We start from the raw sequence: 25,719 nt of genomic DNA, 5'->3' as shown, positions 1-25,719 counted from the left end.
GTTGTTGCTCTTTGAAGCGTGGCAGAAGATTGAATCCATCCCCAATGCCACTTTGATTTTAGATTTACAGTCCAGCCAAAAAATCCTCCACTGTCTGTTGAGTCCTTAGAGAGAATCATGGGAGGAGAAAGTGTTTATTTCCATGGTAAAGATGTGTTCTAATATTTTCAGATAAATCAAGCTGGGTTTTATGACGCTAATAAATTTGCCAGCAGAAACTTCATTTGCTGCCAGAGGCGGTGGAATGATTCAATTTGTTTAGTTTTAAGCGTAAGGGAATGTAATTGAGAAGGGTAAAGTACAGATGTTTTAATTGAGTTTTCAGAGAACATCTAGAGATGCAGGAGGCAGGAGGCTAATAAATAGGGACAGATTAGGGCTTCAATTACTCTCTGAGCTGTCACAACCACCCCTGCCCTCTTTGTCTGCCACCTCCCCGCCTTCTGCTGCTCCCACGGACTGATTAGAAGTGGTGCCACCACCAGGAGAAACCATTTCTTACGCACACAGGAAAAGGCCAAACCAAGAGAGATGCAGAGTGTGTGTTTTATTTGTATGCCTTTTGGAGAAATAATTACACACTGGGACAAGCGGAGGACGGCACGGTGAGGATCCAAATAACCCACTGTCATAATAGCCATTTAAAAATCTCATTCTTAAACCAGACAGGAGACGAGTTATCATGCCACACCAAGCCAGTACAGCAACTGGACCCCTTCTGCCCCCTGCCGGCTCTGCATCTAATGAGACGGGCAAGGACCTAGTGGAGATATTTGCTCTGGCTTGATCCATCCAACTCCCCATTTTCCTTCAACTTTTTGAGGCATTTCTCATTTCACATTTTAAATGGAAAATGTTCTGCCCCCCTTCCTCACTGGGGAGTTTCTCCCATTAGGAGGGTTGATTCTTTCACCGATCGAGGATGGCAGATGTCTGGAAAGTCTCTCCGATGTTGCTTTTCATGTGTAGAGAGGAGAGAGTGTTCCCTGGTGGGGCGCCAGGCAAGACACCCATTCTACAATGAGCCAGACATCCCTCGCTGCTGAGCTACATCTCAGATCACAGCTGTTCACAGGGATCCCACGGAAACCACCCTTGTGCAACGTTCCAAAGGAAGCTTCTCAGGAGGGGAGTTAATCTAAGCCAGAGAAGAAAAGGCACATTGTAATTGAAGTCCATTAAAACCAATTCTGCCTGTCAGAAGGCAGAGAGCTGTGGAATCTCAGGTGCCCATGCAAGGAGTGGGAAAAAGGGAGGCAGTACCATGGTCAGACCTTTTGGGGCTGGAAGGGGAAATTTCCTGGTGGTGGGAGGGTCACTGCGCTTGCCAGGAGATCATGAACCAAGCTATGCTGCCTCAGGCCCAGTTCCCAGGCTCCGGGCCAGCAGCTTCTGCACACGATATGGAGCTTGATGTTCGCAGCTGTACCAAGGTGGAGACTGGCTCACTCTCAGAGCCGAGGTCTGCTAGCAACTCTGCTCCCTGACCTGGACAGGCCAAGGGTGGGCGAGCGAGGGAAAAGGACAGCAGGGTCTTTGAGCATTTGGCAGCCTTGAAGCAGAGAAGGAATAAACGGCTGATTAAAGTTGCCTGTTAGCTTCTGGACACTTGGGGATGTGGTCTGGTTTGGTGCTGTCAGTGGGACACAAGGTGAGAAAATCAGCTCACTGCTTTGAGGGATTGAGACGGATAGAAAGACCCTCGAAGCCTGTTACCAAAGGGAGCCTTGTGCCATGTAGCATTTCCATCCATTCTAAGGTCCTTCACAGGCTCATTTCTTTACTGCAAATGTGCAAAACCTATTCCTACCAGTGCCTGCCCCAGTGCTGTACAAGAACAGAAGGGCCCAGTGTGCCCTGCCACGGCGTCTGCGATCTGTCCCATTCCTGGCTGTCAGACATAATAGCCGTGAGAAGGAGCAACAGAAGGAAGCAGGTGCAAACTCCTGCACTAGTCCCAGCAGGTGGCTCCAAGCTCAGCTGTACTACGGATTTGCCCTCCAAAATGCATCTGTGCTTTTGTTCTCCCTACCCTAGAACAGAGCGTCAGGCTTAGCAATTCACTCACAGAGCCCACTCCGTAACCTGGCACCAAAAGAGCCAAATCAGCTTCCTCGTAGCACTTAGGGCCGTGTAGGTAGCTGAGTGATGCACCAGCAAGGGCTGCCAAATCCTGTTTATGATCGGGAGGAGAGGGGATGTCAGGTTTATTATGCTGGAACCAACTCCCCTCCACCCAACTGGCACATCCTGGTTTACGCAACGTTCAAGGACATCTTCACGTCGCTTAAGGGGGTGAGGGGTTCCCCCCCCAGCTTTTTGAAGAAAGCTGCTTTTGCACAGCCCCTGCCACTTGAATGTTTCCATGGCAGGAAGTGCTTCATGTCCCGTAGAAACCTGAAACTTGTATTAAAAAGAAAGCTTGATTAAAAAAGAAAAAGACGGCATGCCCAAGCTCACCGTTGGTGAAAAGTGACATTTAATATAGCAGTAGCACTGGGAGCAAGGGTGTATAATGCCAGAGACTGGCAGCTGTCTTTGAACCTGGCTTAATCACAGGGGGGGAAATGTCTTAAAATATTTAAGGTAAAAAGTTTAACATTAAAAGTTCTGCCTCCTGTTATTAAAGCCTTTATTTTATGACCTTTGACCCTGGGCCCTCAGATTGCTAGAATAATAAACGTATCACTTTCCAATAAGAGAGTTAGCAGCCCCGACAGCACAGATTTAATCAAAGACTGTCGGTGACCAATACAATAGACAGTTCTCATGCAAGAAGAGAAGTGTCTCAGCCTGTAAGCTGGGGTAAGGTGTGCTAAGCGGAATTTTTGGAGGGTGGACGTTTCTTAAACTCTGTCTTGAACAGATGCAAGAAAAATTCTTAACCCTAGGCAGAGGGAGAAGTTAGAAGCAGGATAATAGTGTTATGGACCATTTCCAGAGCATCTTCCATGTTTTTCCTCTCTCTGCTTATACTTGCGAGCTCCATTTCTGAAGTGAGACAGGCACAGTGAGTGGGGAAGTGCTGAATTCTCCAGCTGGCACTACATTCTCCCCTGAGTTAACACCCAGCTTGTTTCAAAGCTAATTACCCAGAGCAAGAGACTGGAAATGTCAGTACGCCCAGCAAGTGCTCGAGGGTCTAATGCATGTCACGGACAGGTAATTAGCACCTCCCAAGGCCACACAGATCCTGACTGCTGTGGCCATAGTCTGCCCTGCTGCTCCAGCACTTGTGAGATCTGTTCTGACAGTTGAGGCCACTTAGCAGCACCAAAGAGCTAACAAAGTGAGGAAGAGACTGGGATCCAGAGCCTCACAGAATGGGTTTGCCTTGGGAGGGAGAGTTAAGGCAACCAAAAAAAGTGGCTGGAGCAGAACTCCAGGACAAGGGTCGGTGTAATCTTATCAAATAGGCAAATGAGCTAATCCAGACCCATTGAATCCACCCCTTCTACCCCATAGACCACACAGCAAATAAAACAAAGGCCAATGTTTTCTGAAAAGGTAGTAACAGAAATGGAGAAACCGTGAGAAAGATTTGTAACAGGACCAGTCACAGTAACCACATAGAAGCCCATTGCTTTCTACAGTCTCCTGACCCATCCTCCAGACATGCCACCAGTTGTCATCCCTAGTTAACCGGCTCCCTCACCGTGCACCTGAAATTCTTTAACAGAACCAAAAAAGTCTGCTACTTCCTTGGTGAGGGGTAAGTGGATCACTCCAGAGAACTGCTGTTGGATTGTATTAGCAGCTATAACAGTTCCCTGTCTCTGGCAGATATTTGTCCTGCTCTCATGGGGAGCAGATGCAGGCCAGACAGCCTTCCATGTGCCGAAACCTGCAGAACCATAAGGAGGCTGCTCCTGGACAGAGAGGAAGATGCTCTGTAATGGAGCATCCCCAACTCAAGGCAGAAATGGTCAGACACTGTATAACCATGGAGGCCTTCTGAGAGCTCCCAACCCTGGCTTCGCATGATCAGTTTGAGAACCAGAATCAAAAGGAGGTTGAGCAAGTTACATCAGCACCCAAGGTGAAGAGGTGATAAAAAGTCCTCACGTCCAGAGCAAACCTGCATCAACAAGCCGATTGCTTGCGAAGAGCAGGTTGTTGGGTTTTTGTTAACTGAGTCTGAAACAGGAGTTGAAATCCTGGAATCTCCCCCAGAGCCCTGGATGAAGAGTGCTGCTGCCCCATCATCAGAGTTTTGTCTCACTCAGGATGATATTTGCAGTCACAAACACAAAGCAGAAAAGACTCCATAGCAGCACAAACCAGATCCAGAAGATGTGCCGGAAAGGGGACAGATGGTTATTGACTGTGCCACTGCCGAAGACCAGCTGAGTGTCCTTCCGACTACAGTAGGCCAAGAAAGCTGGGATGATGTACTGGATCCCATTGCCAGCATAGGCTCCCGTGATGCCCACCAGGGACTCCAAATCATGTGTGCAGACAGCCACCAGCACAGGGGGAATCAGAGTGATTGCTGGAAAGACAATCCTATCCACCACCCATGGGTACGTCCCACCTTCCCGGTGGAAGAGGGTCTTCCAGTTGTTCCGCAGGGTCACAGCGATGATGGGGAAGTTAGTGCTGATAGTGAAAACAGGAAAGAGGCCCAGGAAGTAACGAATGAAGGCGATGTTGGTGATGTTACTGTTGGTGAAATTGAGTGTGTACATGTCCATGAGGGTCTCATTGCGGAAGCAGTAGATGGCCGTGAAGGACAGGAGGCTGTAGAAACCCAATATTAAGATGTAATCCAGCAGCACCAGCTTGTTTACATGCTGCTTCTTGGAGATTGGAGTGATAAGGGACGGCAGTGAGTGCTGGCACATGAAGGAGTAGACACACACCCCAAAGAGGTTGGGGATCCCCGAGAGCTGCGCCAGAGGTGGGTGACCTTCCCCTTCACCCTTGCCGATGTGGATGAGGGCCAAAATAATCATGATGACAAAAGCTGCAAAACGAGAGAGAGAGAGAGAATATGGTAAGTCATGCCAGCGTCCAGGCTCCCAAACACAGCTCTCCTCGGCAGCACAATCTCTGCACTAGATCTCGCTACACGTCTACAGCTCAGGAGATAAGGAAAACCACTTCCCTGTGGAGAATGTGGCACTGCATATCAAGGAAGAATATACAAGGGAGTTACCACTTTATTGGCTTTCAACAGGAGGCTGTACATCAGAGAGAATCCATATGGGAACAGCCTTCTGACTTCGTCTTAAGCAAGTATATCTAACCATCACCCTCTCTCAGGAAATGGGCCCGCTGTGCAAAGTCCAACACTGCTGTCATTCATCACCTCTTCGTCTCAGGGTCCCTCTTTCTATCCTCCTTGCAGAGGTATGTGAAACACCTTCCCCACCTATGAAGTTAGCCTAAAGGGTATTTGAGAGAGATTACTCTGTGCAGGAGGCAAGATCCTTAACCTGGCCACAGACACCAATGCCACTCGTGTGACTTGCTAGTTGAGGTCCCTGAAGCATTAGCCTACGGGGTGTGTGTTGGGGATAGGGCAACTCACATAGCTGCTATCACCTGGGAAGGTGGGTGGCTATTTCTTGGGCAGGAAGAACAGGCTGTCTACTGCTAATCCCAGAGGAGGGAGCGAGACTAAAGCAGCATTGAAAAAATACATTAAAATTCATCAGTTCCAGGCATAAAATCCATTTGCCTGCCCTTTCCCCTGATAATGGGAAAAAACCCAACTAATGATATTTTACTAGCCTGTCAAAACAAGGTGCTTGCTATGGACAAGAAGAAATATGAACGGCTGGGTTAAAATCTAGGCAGGAAATGAAGCCTATCTCACACTCCAGCTGTAGAACCTGGGCTAAAAGCAGTTAGCCACGTACAAGGGACAACAGCCTACCAATAACCACATCCTGACGTTATGGAAGTCACCGCAAGCCTGGGAAAGCTGGTCACTGGCTGAATTACTTTGCCTGCTTGACAATGAAAGACGGTATTTGCAATCTGAGGGAATGTCTACACTACCTGCCGGATCGGCGGGGATCGATTTATCGTGTCTAGTCTAGAGGCGATAAATCGACCCCCGAGCCTTCTCCCGTCGACTCCTGTACTCCAGCGCTGTGAGAAGCGCAAGCAGAGTCGATGGGGGAGCGGCAGCAGTCGACTCACCGCAGTGAAGACACCACGGTAAGTCGATCTAAGTACGTCGACTTCAGCTACGTTATTCACGTAGCTGAAGTTGCGCAACTTAGATCGATCCCCCCGCCCAGTGTAGACCAGGGCTTAGATTGGTAACGACTGGGAAGACACGATTGCCCTGGCTCTTGTACAGCTCTGTCTCTGGCTGAGAGGCAAAGCACAGCAATGAGTTACCAGGTAATACAAAAAATGCTGACATTCCTATTAGACAGCTTCGAATGTCATAAACAAACAGCAGACAAACGAAAGCAGCAAGTCTCCGCGCGGAGCATCCCATAGCAGTTAGGCCATGTGTGCGCTAAAAAATGTTGGGTGCCTGCCGTAGGGGAACAAGGATGCTCATTTGTTCAGCAACTGTAATGGCTCCTACACCCACCAGCGCCTGGAGATTGTGCGGTGTTGTAGAGGACCCCTTGGTGGGCGTAGATCTAAGGAAATATTTGATGTTTACGGAATAAATTCACAAGCACTCTGCTTTATCCAGTCCGTAGACGGGAACAGATCAACTTCATCCGAAGCCTCCACTGATGCAGAACTGTAACGTCTTTTCTCTTAAGCCAGGGGCAATTGTACTTCCCAGCATCCAACACAGCCTTGGCACTAAGTGTGCCAGTAACTGGGCCTAGCACCCCAAAACATCCATTTACCCATTTCACTGGCCAAACTCAGATACGTACTCTACTGCAGAGAGCCTAATGCAATAGACTCATTACCCAAGGATGACTCCTAAGCTCATAGGGTACACATTACCCATTTTATCCCACATCATAAGCAGTTACCCACACTCATCCCCTAACCCTTTATCATACCTAGTTACCCACCAGCTCCACCCATTACCCTACAGCACATCCTTTCATTCCCTCTTTAAGAGTGTCCCCCTTGAACTGATCCTCTATCAGTAGGGTCCTACCAAATTCACAGCCATGAAAAATGTGTCATGGGCTGTGAAATCTGGTCTTTTGTGTGCTTTTACCCTATACTACACAGATTTCACAGGGGGAAACCAGAGTTTCTCAAACTGGAGGTCCTTCCCCAAAAGGGAGTTGCAGGGGGGTCACAAGGTTATTGGGGGGGGAACTGTGGTATTGCCACCCTTATTTCTGCACTGCCTTCAGAGCTGGGTGGCCGTAGAGTGGCAGCTAGTGGCCGGGCGCCCAGCTCTGAAGGCAGTGCCCCCCTGCCAGCAGCAGCGCAGAAGTAAGGATGGCAATACCGTACCATGCCACCCTTACTTCTACGCTGCTGCCTTCAGAGCTGGGCGGCCGGAGTGTGGTGGCTGCTGACTGAAGGCCCAGCTCTGCAGGCTGCGGCGCAGAAGTAAGGGTGGCAATACCGTACCATGCCATCCTTACTTCTGCGCTGCTGCTGACGCCGGCGGCTCTGCCTTCAGAGCTGGGATCCCAGCCAGCAGTCGCCGCTCTCCAGCTGCCCGGCTCTGAAGGCAGCACTGCCACCTGCAGCAGCGCAGAAGTAAGGGGAGCAGTACCACAGCCCCCCTACTATAACCTTGCGACTCCCGACCCCCACACCACTTTTTTGGGTCAGGACCCCTACAATTACACTACCATGAAATTTCACATTTAAATAAATAGCTGAAATAATGAAATTTACTATTTTTAAAATCCTATGACCATAATAGACTGAATTTGGTAGGGCCCTATCAGACTCCATGACACATTTCAATCCACCCCTCTGCAGCTAGCATTTTATTGGCCGCATGAGCTACCCACTTCAGATTTTTCATCCCCAAGTGAAAGACAACAATGCTGGCTGATAATTTTGCAGGGGGTCTAGAATATAAACTGGCTGTTACACCAGACCTATTATATAAAGGCATAACTAGAGCAAGATCACATTTGGAGTATCAGGCACAACATCCATCCCCGAGACCGGACATAGTGGAGAGAGCTGGCAGGATTCAGAGCTCTCTCCCCTCTGGGTATTTAAACACTGTCTCCAATTCTAATCGGAGCCGAAGAAAAAGATACATTACAAACCCGAAGGCAATCATCACAGGAAGGGCCTTTCTAGTTCTCTGGTAAAGTGTTCTCTCCCCCCAAATTATCCCTGACAGAAAGACTCCAGAATGCTTGTTAGCCACTCTAGCAAAAGCAGAAAGACCTTCAAGTCATCCAGAGCCTGCCTCGGGACACTGAGTATACTCAGCAGGGCTGAGAGTGAGCTTGGACAGACTGACAGGAACAAGAAAGGAAACGCAAGACAGGAGAGGACACAACACTCAGGAACGAATGAGCCAGACAGGTTACACTGCTTGGGAAATGCAAATAGAGGACATTTATTTCTCTCTTTTGGGAGAAGCGTTTGACTCATGAAGCCCAGTCTTGTATCTCTGTCATATCTTAACTATTTTTAACTGCAAGAGCCCTGCACCTCTTTCCCCGCTGAAGAGAGCACAAATCTCTACCATCTCTGCTCAGTCAAGAGCTGACCTATCAGCTCTCATTCAACAATGCACAGCGGGATCAGCTGAACGCCCTGGTGATCCTCAGAGTTTGCACCCCTTTTCAGAGTCTTTGTATGGCACATTGGTAACCTTAGTCAGCTGCTCTGTGGGGACCGGAGCACCAGGTGCTTTATTCACACGCGACTCTAGCAGTAGAGCCTTGCAGGCTAGCTTCAGTTTCCAGTATACGCTCTTACAGCAGGGGAGCAGTGCAGGATCACATTTCCACTGCGCAACCTGTCAGAGTCAATCCCCCCCGGTACTCCCGCCTCCACACTCCATGCCTGTTATGGAGATGGGCCACATGAGACCTGGCACAGCTTTCTACACAGGTGACCTGCATGCACACAAACACCAAGCTGTGGAAGGAGGCTAGGAGGCTGCTTCCAATTCAGAGACAAAAAACAACTTTCCATCTTGCTTCTGAATTAGAATAAAAACTGCTGGAGGCAGAACCTGAGTCGATTCCCTACTTTTTTAGGGTTCAGTGTACAGCTCCCCACTTTCACATTCTGCCCATGTCAGCCTACTCCAGTTATTCTGCTGTTCACCCCACAGTCCTCAGCAAGACCAGGAGAAACTGATGACTTCCTTTATAAGAAAGCCATGCTTTGTTATGCTGGGAAGTCTAGGGCTTGATCTAAAACAGTGTCAATGAAATGGCCCTCCACGGACTTCAATGGGCCTTGGATCAGATCCCTAATGGGGAATGATGGGGTTCCCTAGCACAAGGCCACCCACAGTGGAGATTGTAGAACTACAGGTGCAAAGTTTCTAAAGTGTTCTGAGAACCTGGGATAGAAGACTGCAGAGAAGAGCAAGCTATTATGTTCTATAGAATGGCTGTATTGCCTAAATGAAATCTCTTCCTCACACGACTATCCTAATGAAGCAAGTCTAACAAGAGAGGTTAAAAATCTAGCAATATCTTGTCAAAGTAGAAGTGCTACTCCTCTGCAAGAAGCTCTCAAATGAAATGTTCCCCTAGCTTGGTGGTGGCAACATGTAGGAGTGCTATCCTTTTCAGTGGCTCATAGCGTGCCCATCTCCCATCCTTTGAGGGGGCTGGGGCTGGCTGGGTGAATTGGGAGACTCCCCTACTGAAGTCCCGACCACAGATAGATCTCTATAGCAATGCTTCCCCAGCAGCTGTATTCTCTCTCGGCCGTTGGGGTGGAACAGTGTCTCTCCCCTGTCCTGGCTGCTGAAATTGGAGAATTAAATGTTCACATATTAGATTTATTACCTGCCCCTGGGAGGAAGCAAGCCACAAATGAAAACTCTGAAACTAGTTATGCCCAATGATAAATCAAGATGAAAAGAGGATGACTGCCTCTGACTGACAGGCAGTCTCGAGCAGATGAGAAAAAGATCCCGTATGTATGCATGAAGCTTCCTGTTCACATCCTTCTATTCTTGGGGTAGCAGGCTGAAGGCAAAGCCAAAATACTCCATTAAAGTAGCCTACGGCTCCAGCACTAACATTCCTATGGTGCTCCTGCACCTGGAGGGAACCTGGTTAGCAGAGAGAAAATGTGTTAAGAAAATTGCTCACGTGTAAGGAATAGGTTTGGGCAGGAGGGACTGAAATATAAAGCAGGGATAAAGACTTTCAAACACCACTTCAGAAGGATGACAGCCAGAAAAATATAGAAGACAAATATAGCTCTGGTCCCGTGCACACTAGCTAGCAGTCACCAAATAACAAATGGTTGACAGAAATCTAGTACAGCTTCACCAATCAGCATGGACTGGGATTATTTTTCTGAAAACTGCACTTGTCAAACCAGGCTATAGCCTATACCATCCACACCCCACCCAAAGTAGCTTACAGCTTGGTTTTATGCTGATCAAGGAAACTATGCGAGAACCTTGTTTAGAAATTCAATTGCCGCTAGCATGATTTTCAGTTGTTGCACAGACAACGCCGAAACTGCAACCATTTCTCCAGGGAACGTAGGAGATAAAAGCAAGAGGACCAGACACCTTCATAGTTGGAGACAGGCCTCAAGAATGTCAAGGGCATACGTAAGGTGCCTGTACACCACTGGTTCTCCAGTTGTGTTTCATGGAGCACTCCTGGTGATCTCCATCATTAAACATTTTGAGACCCAAGCAGTGGGAATTAAAAGTGGGGGGTGGGGAGAAGGATGTCTCTGTGAGAACATTTCTTAGTAAGTGCATAGGAGAATGAAAGGAGATGGAGAATGCCCTCTCTACACCATGTGATGAGAACCATATAGATAACCTACCAGAGGGGAAGGGGTAGAAGAAAGGAGGGAAGGCCAGAAAGATCACGAGAGACTATGAAAAATGAAATGCAACTGTAAAGTGACGGTAATATGATGCAGCACCCCGCCTCTGCTTCCTCCCCCACCCCCTGACACCCATGTGAACTGCAGCTTCCTTGGAAAACAGTGTTTATGGATGATTGAAACAGTTACACTAGTCAGAGGGGCAGATTACATGATTTCAAGGGGTTACTGGCAGGTTACGATCACCTCATGCACTTGAAACTTATTTGAATGTTTAAAAATAAATAAAACGAGCCCCTGTACAAAAGCAGTGTAAGAGACTAATTCATACACTCCCCAGTCAGCTCATTTTCCACTCAGCGAGACAAGTGGTCTGGGAGGGACATTTCCGCATCCCATCTTCTCCCATCCTTACTGGTGAAGGATAGAAAAGGGGTGACAAATGAAACACAACATGGCTTTTTAATTACCACCCCCGACTGAGATTTTCTGTTGTTCGTGGGGAGCGGACACCAGCTCTCTAACCTGGAGGACACAGGCCTCTTCTGAGAGGAAAGCTAAGGCTGCCTGTCCTCCTTGCCCAAAGAGATGTTGATTTTAGAAAGATGACTGCTCCGCTATCAGGCTCTCGTGGCCAGACGAGGGAGGAATACACGTGAGCCTATATCCGAAAAGCAGCCCTGATGGATATCTGGGAGTCTAGGGATATTTAACATTCCATCTGTGCTGGCGCTAGTGGATCGATAACACAAAGCCATACAGGGAAGCGAGAAAGTGAAATCAGTCTCTCTAAGCTCACCATTTCCTCAGAGCCCGACTGGGATCCCTCCGTTAGCCTCATGCTCGCCCTGCATTCCTCCACAGGGGAAGGGGTGCTGGGCTGGGCTGATCTCGGTCAGCCATCCATCCCGAGCACAGACAGTAGAGCAGGGAATCAGGACGTCTCAGGCTAACCCCATGCGGGGAGCTAGAGGCACCAAAAGGGTGTTCCCCAAGTTTGCTCTCCATCCCCCGGCAAGATGCAAGTGCTGGAAGACAGCAGTCTCAGGTTGGCTCCTTGTCCCAAGTGTTGAAGATGTTCCTTCCCATTCTCCTTCAAAGCAGAGGGGTGAGAATGTGGTATGCTCAGATGCCGTCCTCAGTGCATGGGGAGCAGGGACCGAAATGCAGTTTTCCCTTCCTCTCTGTGCTAGGAGCAAGTCTGGGACCTGGATCTCTGTTGCTGAATGGTGGTGGGAGAACACAGCCCTCCCATGTTCATACTCCATCCCTTCACATGGAGTGAAGTGGCCAACGTGACAGTCTTGGGTCACCCTTCTCCACCACCCCAAGTTTGCTCTTCACCCTCCACAAGGAGCAGGTTGGAAACAAAGCATTCACCAGTCTGCTCCTCCTCTGTCCCTGCCACATCGCCGATGCACAGCAGGTAGCAGCTTTCACCAGGGGACAGGACCTGGGTCTCTCCAAATCCTGAATATTTAAATTCACAGCTGCTATGAGACAGAATTTAGGGAGGTCAGAAGAAAACAATGTCTCCGTTTTGCCATTAAACTCATTATGAATATTTGATGATTGAGGCAGGGTGTCCTGGAGTCGGGTGCCTGGAGTGCTTTTAATTTTACTTAGTTGCCAAGGAAGGCTTTCAACATTCATAATAATAAATACATAAAAATCATAGCTCCCAAAAATCCAATTCCACTGGTGCTTTCATAAGGCAACAGAAACCCTGTCAAGCCTGACAAGCCAAGGATAGCCCTCCCCTCCCCAATATCTGCCCTTTAGCAGTAAATCCGCCCCCCCCTAGAGCTGTTGCCCCGATATCGTGTTCCACAATGATTTTCTGACTTCACCTTTCCTTGTAACCCACTGGTGCAGCTCCGCGTGGTAGGACTGACGCAGCAGAGGCACTATTTTTAGAAGAGTTTTGGAGAAAAAGTTTTGCCTGGAAGGTAGAGAAGTTGCAACCTTGCCTCCAGATCAGCCTTACGCAGAAGCCCCAAGTCAAGATGTGCACCGAGAAAGAGGAAGAAACGCAAGGAGATGTGTCAGTCGCACTGTTCAGTAACTGGCCAGGACCATGCTGCAAGTCAAGCCTCACTGGTGCTAGGCGACGGAGCGTTTGCTCTCCCAGTCATTTGATTTCTCCAGTGACAATCTGAAAGGTGCTGTGCTACAGACTCTCAGTGTGCACAAGTCCCCCATAATGCCCGGGCCAGTGGAGCGGACTAGACTTTGTGCTGAACTCTGACTCCAAACACTGTTCCTTCCTCAGGCAGGAAGCAGGAATGTCTTAATGATCTTGGGGAACTGCTCCCGAGCACTCATGGGGCAGCAGGCTGCAGACCAGCGGCAAGCAGTCATACTTTGCAGAGCAACCTCCGTTTCTATTTTCGGCCAGCATTATCCCCTTTGTGGAAGAGAGACTGCAACAGGGATACAAACAGTAAGCGAGACGTGGATAACTGCATATATTTGCTGCAGCTCATGAGTTGTGCCCTTTCCAACATCATCCATTCCCTCAGCCTGGAAACCATGATTAACATTAAATGAGCATCACCAGGTTACGCAGACATCTTGCTCTACATGTCATCCCTTCTAATGAACCGGAGCAGCGCTGGGTGCAAAATGCTGCCACACCATCTTGCTATAAACGGAGGCCCCCTATGCCTCATTGCCCCCATCTGCCCATTTAGAACTGTTTGTTTAAGCAGGCGCCCTGTTACAGCTTTGACACATTTGCAGCAGAGCCATCCATCAGCGCTGGCTAACGGTGTGACAGAGCTTTCCTCTCGAAGCAGAGAATCAATATGCCAGGGGATAACGATAATGAATCACCCTCTCGCACTGCACACCACTCGCTTCCCATCTCATACGCAAGGCAGCGTGATGGATTCGGGGAGGGAGGTGGCACCGAACGGGGAAGAGGAGGGGAGTAGGCATAGTCTCCCTGGGCCGGCTCCCTATGGAGAGGATTCCGGGAGAAGAAACCACCTCCTTTTTCTAACTCATCTACTGCAGTGATCTCCTGGACCTTTGCCAATCCAAAGCACATCATTTTATGCAGAATGAGAGCACACTGGTTGGGAGCCCCAGGGCGGCTAGGTTGTCCTAAGGGGCTTGGTGGTGGCAGGCAAGCACTGGAATTTGGAAGGGCTCTGTCCCATTCCAGCTGAGAAGTGAGAGGGAAGTAAACTGAACAAAAGCAGAGGACGGCTGAGCTGTCTAAGCCTAGGTTCTGAAATACCTAGACACACTGGCAAGACAGGGTTCAAGTCACTTCATCATTCCCAAGTAGAGTCATTGAGTTGCACATAGCTTACGGTGCGGTTCTTTGGGAGGAGATATTAAAAAACGGAGGCCTTGTCTGCTCCATGTGTAGACATACAAAATCCCAATGGCACTTTTTGGAAGGGCAAAGATTTGCCTTGGGAGGTCCTTACCCAATATTGTTGCTTACCCATTGCCACAGAGGGCACTAGCCACCTTGTTATTTCCCTTGACCAGAGGAGGTGGCTGCCTTTCAACCGTGCTCAGTGTGATTAAACCCACTGACCCTTTGGGATCTTCAAATCGTATAAATCTTTCGCCTTTTACATGTAAGCTGTTAAGATAGCTCACTATTACTAGTCACGCTGGTAAAACAAACCTCTGAAATAAGCCCTGATCGGACTCCTATTGACTCACTCTGCATTAACCCACATGTCCTCCCCAGAAATTGTATGATCTCACCCAATCAGAGGTCATGAGCCCCAAGCCTCTTGGAGCTGAAATGGACAAGCTGCTCTACACTTTAGTGAACGGTTCTGTGTAAGAGGATGACAGAAACAATGTGAGGTGGAACCATAGTGGTCTAGGCACAGTGATAGAGGCGATGAGTGGATCTGCCTCTGTGGAAGTGGGAGCTAATCTTTGACCTGTGTGATGGTGGAGCCTTGAAAGCACAATGAGGCAAGAGTGTCCCTATCTCTGGGGAGCCGTGGGGGCTTGTAAGGAATACAGATGGGCACCTGTGATGAAAACGAGTCAGAGCCATTAGGGGGAAGGTGGCATCTCTGCTTCTGGGAGAGTGTTTTACTGATCTCAGACTAGGAGGGGGAAGGAACAGTTTTTGGCTCTAGAAAAAGTTACAGAGCAGTAAGAAGGGCTCATGGCCTCAGCGTGGACGGTTCATACAAGGTAAAGCAGGACTTTGGCTAGAGGACAGTTATTTCACTAGTTTGAAGTCTGAGGCTCAGTCTACATGGCATGGAACCGTAGCTCACCCAGGCAGCAAAAGTGCAGTGACACATGCTGAACTTCTCAAGATCGTACAACGTGGAGTGTGACTTGTGGAGAAAGGCAAAAAAACGGAGGTCAGAGGAATAGTGCATCTCATCTGTAACACCGATCACCCGGACATTCCACCCACGCTGGCAGCTTTCACTAATACCCTCTGCCACCCTGCCAGAGATTACTGCTGCCCTGGCCCAGGCCCAGATGCAGAGCCTGTTTCACTCCCAAAAACAATTAAAAAAAAAAAAACGAATCGAGTCTTTCAGCTGTCAAAAGCTCTAGGATAGTATTTTACTGCTGGAAAACACCAACTCTCTGCTCCTTTCTTCCCTGCTCATGGCAATGTTTGCTACAAGATAATTAAGCAGACTTACAGTAACCTCCTCCAATCGCAACTCCTGCCATTAACTCTGTCATTCCTCTCTCTGATCCCATATCAGCTGACATGCTGTACACATGCTGCATGCCGGGGCACCTCGGGGAGAGAACACACTGTTTTGTACTCTGGTGTTATCACTGCTCCTTCATCTGTACACATGGGAGAGGAAAACTTAGGCAGCAAAGGGACATTTTCACTTCCGCTGGAGATCACATGTCAAGTTATTTTCTGCCAACACTCCTTGGATCACCGATGGCAGTGTCCTCAAGCCATTACACCTGGCAGCTAGTCCCAGCTCTGCTTCTGGTATCTAGACTCCTGGTATCTAGTCCCTGTTCTGCTACTGACTTGCAATGTGACCTTGGACCATCCACTTAACTGCTCTGTGCCTCAGTTTACCATTCTGTAAAAGGGGGATAATACTTTCCTACCTCACAAGATCATTGTGAGGTTCGATTAACATTTGCACAGTTGGAGGCGCTAGGGCAATGCAGAGTGTCTGAAGCCAGTGAATCTGTCTTGAAGCTCAACAGCCGCACCTGCTCTGGTTTACTTGGGTCACTCCATTTGCCAGTGATTTGACATCTCTTGTCTGAATAATGCTCTGTATTAAGCATCCTTATAGACTCGGTGGAATGCACAGTTGCTCTCACTGTTGATGTTCACTCTCTCCATCCCAAAATCTGCACAGGTGTCCTCATTCTGGATGTCTTCACAGAATGCGGAAGTGGGTAGTAATCTGCTCCAGTATGCGCCACAGATCTTTCCGAACTGGCTCTGCACCCCATCATAGGCAGCCATTGCTTTATCTCCTCCTGACTGGAGATGACGTTCTTTTCAGGAACATTAACCTCTCTGGCAGGATCTTACCAGTCCCATCCAGCACTGTGTGTCACTCTCAATTTGCATCTGAAGCTATCAGGGTGCTTTCACTCACGCCGGCACCATTTCATCCCATCCCACCCTGCAGACAACACTGAAACAAGCTTCTCAGATATGTTTAAAAGCAGGCACAGAAGAGAAGCATGGCCTTTTAACTAACTCTTCATAAATATATTCGCTTCTTAGTGAATTATTTATCCCAGAGGGCTCCTAAAGCGGCTTTCTCCTCTCCAAAAGGGACCAAGAAAAGCAGGAGGACTTGGGGAAAGAATGACAGTCAGTGTCCTTAAGGCAATCAAAAATGCAATATAATGTCCTGATTTATAGTTCAACTCCCTCCTTCCCCCTTCCAATGGAGGGTGTAAAGAAGAGACTAAGGGCAGAGGTCTAACTGGTCCTTCCTTAAGCTGTCACAGTAAGCTCTGTTTTTAATCACCAGAAGAGCAGCTGCCTAGAGGACTGTACAGTGGCAAAACTAATCTCCTTGCAGGAGATTGAAAATATAAAAACTTCAGTTATTGTCACTACCCTCACACCAGCCATGGCTATAAGTCTTGCAGTCTCCCTTCTTCCCCATCTGCTAGAACTCGTGTTAAAAAAAAATAGCAAGCTGGCCTAAGGATTTTAGGGTGGATGACCTCCAGCTTGGCCGGTTTAAATTTGAATCAGGACAGCAGTGACCAAAAGTCACCACAACATCCGAACTCCGTTCAGTGGTCTACGGGACATGATCTTGGACTAATTCCCAGAGGACAAATGTCCGGTATATAAGCCTCCATCGCAATTGTTACACCATTGGCGGTCAAAGTGGAGATGCCGAGGGATGGAATTGGTATGGAAAATGACCTACCCTCTCGGCCCTCAAAGCATGAGGAACATTGGGCAGGTTATTCTTTGCTGCCTAAGTTGTATCTGTTCTGTGGATACAGAAAGGACTTCAGTGTCCAGGGCTGTGAATCAGGCATCTTGCACCAGCACTACATTCAGATGGGAGGAAAAAGAGAAAACAAACAAACCAACCCCACAACCACCCCAAAACAGACGACTAAATTCCATGGCTCCCAAGGACAAGAAAGGGAATTTTTTAGGTGGCTGAGAGGTCAACTGGAGGTCAAAGTGACAGATGCTGGTTCTGAAAGTGAAAGGTTAAGCTATTTCAAGATGAGTAGAGTCTATCTACAACACAGCTTCTTCTGACAGCTGTGCTAGTTTCCAGTACGGTTTGACTAGCAGAATTCTCAGAAACCACCGCCCTAACCAGACTGGTCTACAGCCCTGCCAGCATGACTTCAACTGTATTTTGGAGCTAATGACAATAGGAGACATTCCTTCAGAGAAGCCTGGGCCTTCGAGATGGGAGAGGATGGCGGTGGTGAGAAATTAAATCCTGGGCAAATGACCCTTTGTGTTATTGTTTAATTACTTAAAGTTATGGAAACAGGTAAACAGAGAGATATGTAAAGCAGTATGAAAAGTTACTTTTTAGCAATGAAGTAGAAGAAGGCAGGTTATCAAGAGACTGCACCTTTCTATAGGCAGGGCAAATTTAGCAGAAGGCAAGTCTGCCCATGAGAAGATAATGTAAATAATTGAAATTACAGATGGAAAGAACTTATGAGATCTTAGTGCATGCCCTCAAGTCAATGAAAGATTGTTCCCTACAGCAATGCCCTGGCATTTGGGATGGGAACAATGGCAAGCCCTGAGATAGCACGTAGGGATTAAAACAGCATATCGGGAGTCAGGACTTTTGGGTTCATTCTTGCTTCTGCCACTGATTCACTGTGGGATCTTAGACCTCAGTTTTCATATCTGTAATAAAGGGGCTAAAACTTACCTACCTCACGGGGGTGTTGGGAGGCGTCATTAGTCAGGGTTCCTAAAGCGGTTTGAGATCCTTTAGCTAAGGTATTTCTAAGACGCCTATCTAAGAACAGGAAAAAAATTGGCGAAGGATCTCTATCGCTGAGCCTGGAGGTGGAAGCTGAGCAGCAAAAGCTATAGCTGGATATTAAGTGTCTGTGTGAGGGGGAGGCAGCAGAGGCAAAGAGAAAGGGGGAAAGAGATTTAATTGATGATCTCAAGTTTATCCCCAGAACTTGGGCCAGGATTGTGACTGACCCACTTTAAGAAGTGCAGTGACCAGGACTGATGTACTAATTGTCTGATCTGAACGCACTGCAAAGCATAATGGGTGAGGGGGGAGAGAGAGAGAGAGAACACTGCAAGCCAGCAACAGCCAAAACTGAAGGAAGTTTATTCCTCTCCAAAATGGATCTTGATTAAAATGCAATACTATTAGAACACTAGCATGCTGGCAAGATGAAACTGTGTTCATTATTCTACAACTGGCTTAGAAAATAAAAGTTTTAAGGTTAGCCCAATTCAAGACCTAGGCTAAAACACTATAATCAGAACCTGGATCCTTCCTGCACTGTCGGATGTCGCTTAGAGCACAAATAAGGCTCCACTATCCCCATCTATTTTAATAACGTAAGAACGGCCATATTGGGTCAGACCAAAGATCCATCTAGCCCAGTATCCTGTCTTCCGACAGTGATCAATGCCAGGTGCCCCAGGGAATGAACAGAACAGGTAATCAAGTGATGCATCCCGTCACCCATTCCCAACTTCTGGCAAACAGAGGCTAGGGACACCATCCCTGTCCATCCTGGCTATAGCCATTGGTGGACCTATCCTCCATGAACTTATCTAGTTCCTTTTTGAATCCTGTTATAGTCTTGGCCTTCAAACCTTGGGCCACTCTTTGCATGTCCCCTTTGTTGCTAAGGGCAGTAAGTTCTTCCTCTAAGTAGTGTTCCATGGAGGGATTCTTTCAGTTGGCCCCTTCTGGCTGTTCCTCCAGCTTCCCAGTGGCATGGACAGGGAACAGAAATACATTTTTCTGTATATACTGGCAAAAAAGAGCCATGTTATACCACAACCATATCAATAGCACAACCAGGCCTTATGTTAGGAAATTTTTTAGATAACCATCTTATAGCCTACTAGCTTCCTACTCGGTTTATTAGATACTGCATCTATGTGGAGCACATTCAGAAATTCTCCGAGAGCTGGTCTAGAGCCAGTGCAACTCGCTGGCCTTAGCAACAGTGAGAACACTAATATAAACTGGGCTACGGGATTTTTAACCACTGTTATGTAACCTGTTCAGAGCAGGACTAGAAAGCTGCTAAAAACATCTGAGCTTGGTTTATGCTACTGCTCCCACCATGGCTAGCACTGGTATTCGGCCAATTCTGGAGGAATTTCTGAAAATGACGAGGGTAAACAAGTGTTAATTATTTTATTCCTATTCATAAGCCCGGTACAGTGATCTGAAACAACGCTTACAACTTTGTAACAAGCTGTGTTTAAGACATGGCTCTTGAGAGGTGTTAACACGGTTTCAGGTCTCCACATAACCCGAGTCTTTAGCCATTGCATGGTCTACTCCACCTGATGAAATGTACTTGTGCCCTCCTTGCTCTTATCAAGCAAACAGGGAAATGCTTCTCCATACTAGTCTTTGTTTTCAGAGGAGTTCTTTGGGCCCAACAGGCCCAACCGATAGATTCCCATCCGTTTGGTATCGCCAATGTTATTGCACTTGTACTTTCAAGCCTCAGATCATTTCAAGGATTCCCCATGCCCCTTGGCCTTCTGGGTGCTTCAGTAGGTGTCCGCCTCAGCTGCACACAAAGACCTTCCGCAACATCAAAAAAATGGATGCAGCAGCCCAGCCAGGGGAAGCTGAGCCCCAGGCCTGGTTGTTCCTCTGAATTCTCTGACCTGGACGAATTTCTCTTTGTGACGCAGGTGCTAGCGTTCTCGAGGTAGCTTATTTTTCACGGCGAGATGAAGTCTTTACATCTCATGGAGAAAAATGACCACTCTAGACTTTGTTAATCAAAATATTGCTTCTGAGAGTGTATGGCTCTGTGAAGAGGCGAGTGACATTTGATTATCACTCAGATCAGAAGGAGAAAGAGAGGAAACAAGTTTCAAAGGCAAGGATGACACCGTTCCAAACACAAGCAGAGACGACCTTCACATGCAGCTCTCTCTCTCCGCTGCCAAGAGTCATCCTTTCCGCTACTGTCATCTTAACCTTCAGTACACCTGGGGCAGTGCAGACTGATTCAGCCACTGCGGCTGGGAAATCCACAGGCTTTCACGGAATGGGGGAAAGGGACAGTGTACGTCCTGCAGCAGACCCATTGGAGGCCAATATTAACCGCTAAGGACAGAGTAGAGATGGGCCAGCTGTGCAGAGGACTGGCTTCCCGGCAAGCACAAGTTCATGCACTTGTCCAAAGGGGCTGGCTTGGTCAGCCTATCTGAAAGGGGAGGTGAAGCGCAGACGGCACTTTCTGAAAGAGGAGAAGCAGATGTGTCCCCTTAACTGCGTAAAAGCCAATGTGGATCGGCCAGCCTGGTAGAGTTGCAGAGTTTGGCTCTAGTGCTCAGGATAGGTTCTAGAAACAACTTCACCACCACTCTGCTAGAACAGGCCAGGAAATGCAGTCACAGATCCTGGAGAGAGGGAGCGGTGCCTGGCCTGAGTATATCAGAAGGATACAATCAGCACACCAAGAAGCCCAAACTAAGCATAGGGGCTTAATCCTTCCCTCAAGCTTTGTTTGCAGTTCCCCCTCTCCTACAAGCTCGGCAATAGGAGCCTAACCCCAACCCAAGTGCGTGGATTCATCCCCTCCCCAAGCTCTGCGGCAGAATCAACACCCCAAACCCAAGCCCTGCAGCAGGACTATTACTCTTTATTTACTGTATAAACCCACTTTCCTTTTAAGAATCTTCTTTTCTAGTAAATCTATTACTCATTGAATCCATTGCAATAAGTAGCCACTGAGGTACCACCGGGGCCATTAAACATCATTATCTGGGACAGACATCCCCTAATGGCCTGACACAGGACTCAATCAGGCTAAAGCATAAATTTCCCCTACACCTTTCCAAACAGTACGTCTGTCAAGGAAAGAAAACCTTTGGGCCAAGGTTTAATGATCACCCTCCCTATACTGGAGGCAGCTGGCTAGGGACAGACCAATGGCAGGCCAGCCAGGTTGTCTGAGAGACGGGAGGCTTGACTGATGCATCTGCAGGAAAAGAGGAGACTGGGTGATTGGAAATGGGCCAGTGAGAGGAGAAGGGATTATATTTTTTTGCTACCTTTAATACCCCTTTAATGAGATAACCCCTCCTTCTGGGGAGCATGGGGCTTTCAAACCTTTCATGTGCTCAGGCAACAAAGGAGAGACACTGACATTCGAGATTTTCACACCATATGGGGTCAGTGTTCGTTATTTCAAACGGCTCAACATTTGAGGTTCTGCAGCTTAATCTCATCCACCACGGGAGCTTCATTTCCCTAAGCAACACGACCGATAAACCTCAGTTCAGATATTTTCATCCAGCTCCCCTTGAGTAGTGCTGGGGGTTTCAGATCAGGATCACAGGCCTTTGAACTTGGCTAACCGAAATTGGCCTTTACTGCGTACAGAGGTAATACTGAACAGGTGACCTCTCTCATAGAACTGGAAGGGACCCCGAAGGGTCATTGAGTCCAGCCCCCTGCCTTCACTAGCAGGACCAAGTATTGATTTTTGCCCCAGATCCCTAAGTGGCCCCCTCAAGGATCAAACTCACAACCCTGGGTTTATCAGGCCAATGCTCAAACCACTGAGCTATCCCTCCCCCCAATCCCACAGGCTGAACTAGAGAAAGTCGTTTTTCCTTCCTGGCATGGGCTGATGATAGGTATCAATTCTCAAATCTGGGTCTGGAGTGGACGGAGATAAACACTCAGAACTATAAGCTGGGCAAAACACAGTGTGCAAGTATGCAACCTCTTCCTGAAATGTATGCACGTGGCCCAGATTCACAGCAATTAAGTCCTTGGATGACTGACAAGATTCAGGGTGGGTTCTCCATTAAATGCATCAGTGCTCTAAAGAGCAAACTAAAGTAGTCACCTCCTGCCACAATGAACCCTGTCTTGATGGAATGGATTCATCCCACTTATTTCCAAGACCTGGATCCTGAAGAAATTGACCTGATGTTCAGGAGGGTCCATTGGGAGAACCGCCACATCAAGCCACAAAATCCAACAGCCTTATCAATGAGAAACATCTTTAAAATGCCCATCCTCCCCTGCCTTAGCACTGGAAAATCCAACTGTTGGTGTTCCAGTTGTGAGATGGACAGTCGGTCAACATGGACAGTTCTCTGATCACAAGAAGCAGAATTTCCACGCATCCCTTCAAAAAAAATCCTTTTTAAGCTTCACTTTTTAGTGAGATACCATAAAAGAGACACAAGGGGCTTGGAGAAGGCGGCAGAGTGCCTACTTAAAATAGCTTGTGTTAGTTATGAAGTTTCTGAGGCAGCCTATGGTGCACCAACGGCAAGACACTTGGGACTCAGCACCATTTTAGCAAGTGTTCACTTATAAAACTCGTGTCTAAAATGAAGGTGACCCTGGCTCAAAAAAAAAAATAAAAAAAAAATCTATGGTTGACTCAGGTCTTTGAGAGGGCAGGATATGCAGGCCATGACAGAGTTGCTCCAACATCTATATACAATACCCGTGATTCAGTTTCCATCAGTAGTGATAGGGGTGAAGGCTTGCTAAAACTGAAGAAGTTCATGGACTCACCTATCCATCTCATCAGGGATGTCATGATCTGCAGATACTTGGTCTTCTGGACATTAAAAAAGGTGAAAGGACCCAGTAGTAGAATAAATGCTGCCTGGAAAGATTAAAAAACAAATAGGAATCAGGCTAAAAATCAGAATTTTGCTAATAAGGCCAAAAATCAGCTTCTGTTTGACACCAAGATTTCTTCACTAGTTCGTTTTAAAGCTGGATTGGCTGAGACACAAGGAGGGGACAAACTAATTGCTCGATGTCAGATTATATGCCTCAGGCAGACATAGAGCTCAGGATCCTCTTGGCTTCCTGACACCTGTACAGCACGCTGTTACTGACAAATTTTAGTGCAAGCTATCAGCATAACTTTACAGAACATTAAATATTAAACCTCTTTGTCTGGGTACATGCTCAGTTTAGGTCTTGATAGCTGTAGCTGTGACCAGTCTGGTTGAATTAACATTGATGGGCCTGCCTTGAGGTGTGCTAGCCTGAAAAACAGTGGAACCTGCCAAGTGACTAGGGTGAACCAGCTCCAGCTAAACTAATCCCTGATGTGCTACATTTTCACTTTTACAATGAAGCATTAACAACAGAAAGTGACATATGAAAACCACACCCATGAACTGAAAACTGTGAAGATAAAGGGCCCCCCAGCGCCTTTGCTATTAAGGAACACTCCATGCAGAGTGGGAAACCAAAGCTACCACCAGCAAGGGCCCTTATTAGGCATCCAGCAATTTTAATCACAGCTAGCAGACAGACCACAGAGGGGTCTCTAAAGGCTAAATTGGGGGACATTGCAGTACCAGGATCTGCTGAATATCTTGCAGCTTCCCATCGCACACCCATAGTCACTTGGCAGAAAGCAGGACTAATTGAGAAGACTTACATTTCCTTCGACATCACACTTCCCCCTACTTTTCCTCCCCAGTGCAATAGAGACTAAACAGGTGACAGAGCCGTGACCTCTTATCCAACCTCAGTGGCACTGAGGGGGGCAAGGGGGATGAGGTGCCGATTACCTAACAGACTAATTAGCCAAATCAGATAACAGGAAGCACTTTAACACACAGAATGTCAAGGGCTTGAAAGAGTTCTGAGCACCCACTGGGCGAAGCTAATGTGGTATCGAGAGAGGTTGCTTTTATTGAGAAGGTTGAGGGGAGGAGGAAGGGAGTGATACAGGAGGGGAGCTTTGCACACCCTTTGTTTTTGTGGGGGGCAGAGTGTGAGACAATCAATCAAGGACTGACTCAGACTCTCATCAGTAACATGTGCAAGCAGTAGGATACAAGACAAAGGCCCAGAAGATACCAGTACATGCTGTGTCCATTTGCTTGGCAACTAGTAAGATTTTTTAAAAATAAACAGAGCAATAAATACTTAGCATTTATATAGCTCTTTTCATCCATACATCTCCAAGCACTTTACAAAGGAAGGTAGGACTCCACTTTACAGATGGGGGAAACTGAGTCACAAAGAGGCTATATGACTTACCCAAGGTCCCACAATGAACCCATAGAAGAGCTGGGACAGAACCCAAGTTATTTAAAGACACGCACAACTCCAGGAAACTTTTCTAAACCCGTTCCAGAAAATATGTTATGCAACTGGAATAATTTCACAACACAAATATTGCCAGGTGGCCAAAACAATCCCAGGGAGAGGACTGGGAGTCAGAACTTTTGGATGAGATCACCCAGGAAGCACAAAAGGTATTTCAAATATAACTGACAAGTCTTAGACAGCAAAAAGAAATATCAAGGACTTTTCCGTTCTAATACAATTGAATTAAAAGGGTTATAGAAATGAGATTTTTTTTCTCTGCCCTTTTCCTTTGATCTCCTTTTTGTGTTATGCTCCCTGAATTCCCTCCATCCCCACCCCGCCTGCAGCCTCCTTTCTACTGACTGCCATTCAGTCCCAAAGCAGAATGCAACCTCCAAGGGTCAGAAAGGTGGGGATATCATCATCATCATCGATACAGATGCAGCCCAATGCACATGTGGAGAATGCAGGTGAAAGACGACTAGCACCAACGAAGCAGAAGACAAATCTACCACCACTGAAATTACAGACCTGTGCCCAACTAGCCTCTCTTAGAAACACGCTCCAACTGTTAACATAATCCCCCTTCAAAAGAGATGATTAGCTCATGCATCACTAAGAGCTGAAACAAAACGACAGACGAGGGATGGTGATAATTAAGGAACAGGTGTCCTCTGCAAATTAGAGTACACCAGAACCAACTGGCAAAACAGCACCTTCATCCAAAGCAAGGACAGACAAAGGGCCCCTAGGTAGCAAAGAGGGAAGGTTTGAGGTCTGTCTCTGAGGCTATGTCTACACTACAGAATTAGGTCGGATTTATAGAAGCCGGTTTTATAGAAACCGGTTGTATGCAGCCGATTGTGTGTGTCCCCACCTAAAATGCTCTAAGTGCATGAAGTCGGCGGACCGCGTCCACAGTACCGAGGCTAGCGTCGACTTCCGGCGCATTGCACTATGGTACCTATCCCACAGTTCCCGGAGCCTCCGGCGCCCATTGGAATTATGGGTTGAGATCGCAATGCCCGGATGATGCAAAGCAGTGCCGCGAGGGGTTCTGGGTACA

The 25,719-nt window shown here is 47.6% G+C and overlaps 1 protein-coding gene across 2 annotated transcripts in view; it reads right to left on the bottom strand.

The window, feature by feature from the left end:
- Positions 1-528: 528 nt before the first annotated feature.
- The window catches only part of TMEM104 (transmembrane protein 104), a 67,241-nt gene continuing 42,050 nt past the window's right edge, over positions 529-25,719 (bottom strand). For both annotated transcript variants that reach the window (XM_026654415.2, XM_026654416.2), the window contains exons 9-10: positions 23,109-23,202; positions 529-4,966 (exon numbers count right to left, since the gene is read on the bottom strand). In XM_026654415.2, the coding sequence (XP_026510200.1) occupies positions 4,206-4,966; positions 23,109-23,202 (855 nt within the window). In that variant the 3' untranslated portion in view covers positions 529-4,205. The remainder of the gene's footprint in view (positions 4,967-23,108; positions 23,203-25,719) is intronic.

The sequence above is a fragment of the Terrapene carolina genome, unplaced genomic scaffold (assembly GCF_002925995.2).
Source record: "Terrapene carolina triunguis isolate 2854851 unplaced genomic scaffold, T_m_triunguis-2.0 Scaffold192, whole genome shotgun sequence".
Taxonomy (NCBI): Eukaryota; Metazoa; Chordata; order Testudines; family Emydidae; genus Terrapene; species Terrapene triunguis.
The sequence above is the reverse complement of the archived record's forward strand: the minus strand, read 5'-3'. Positions and strand labels throughout refer to the sequence as shown.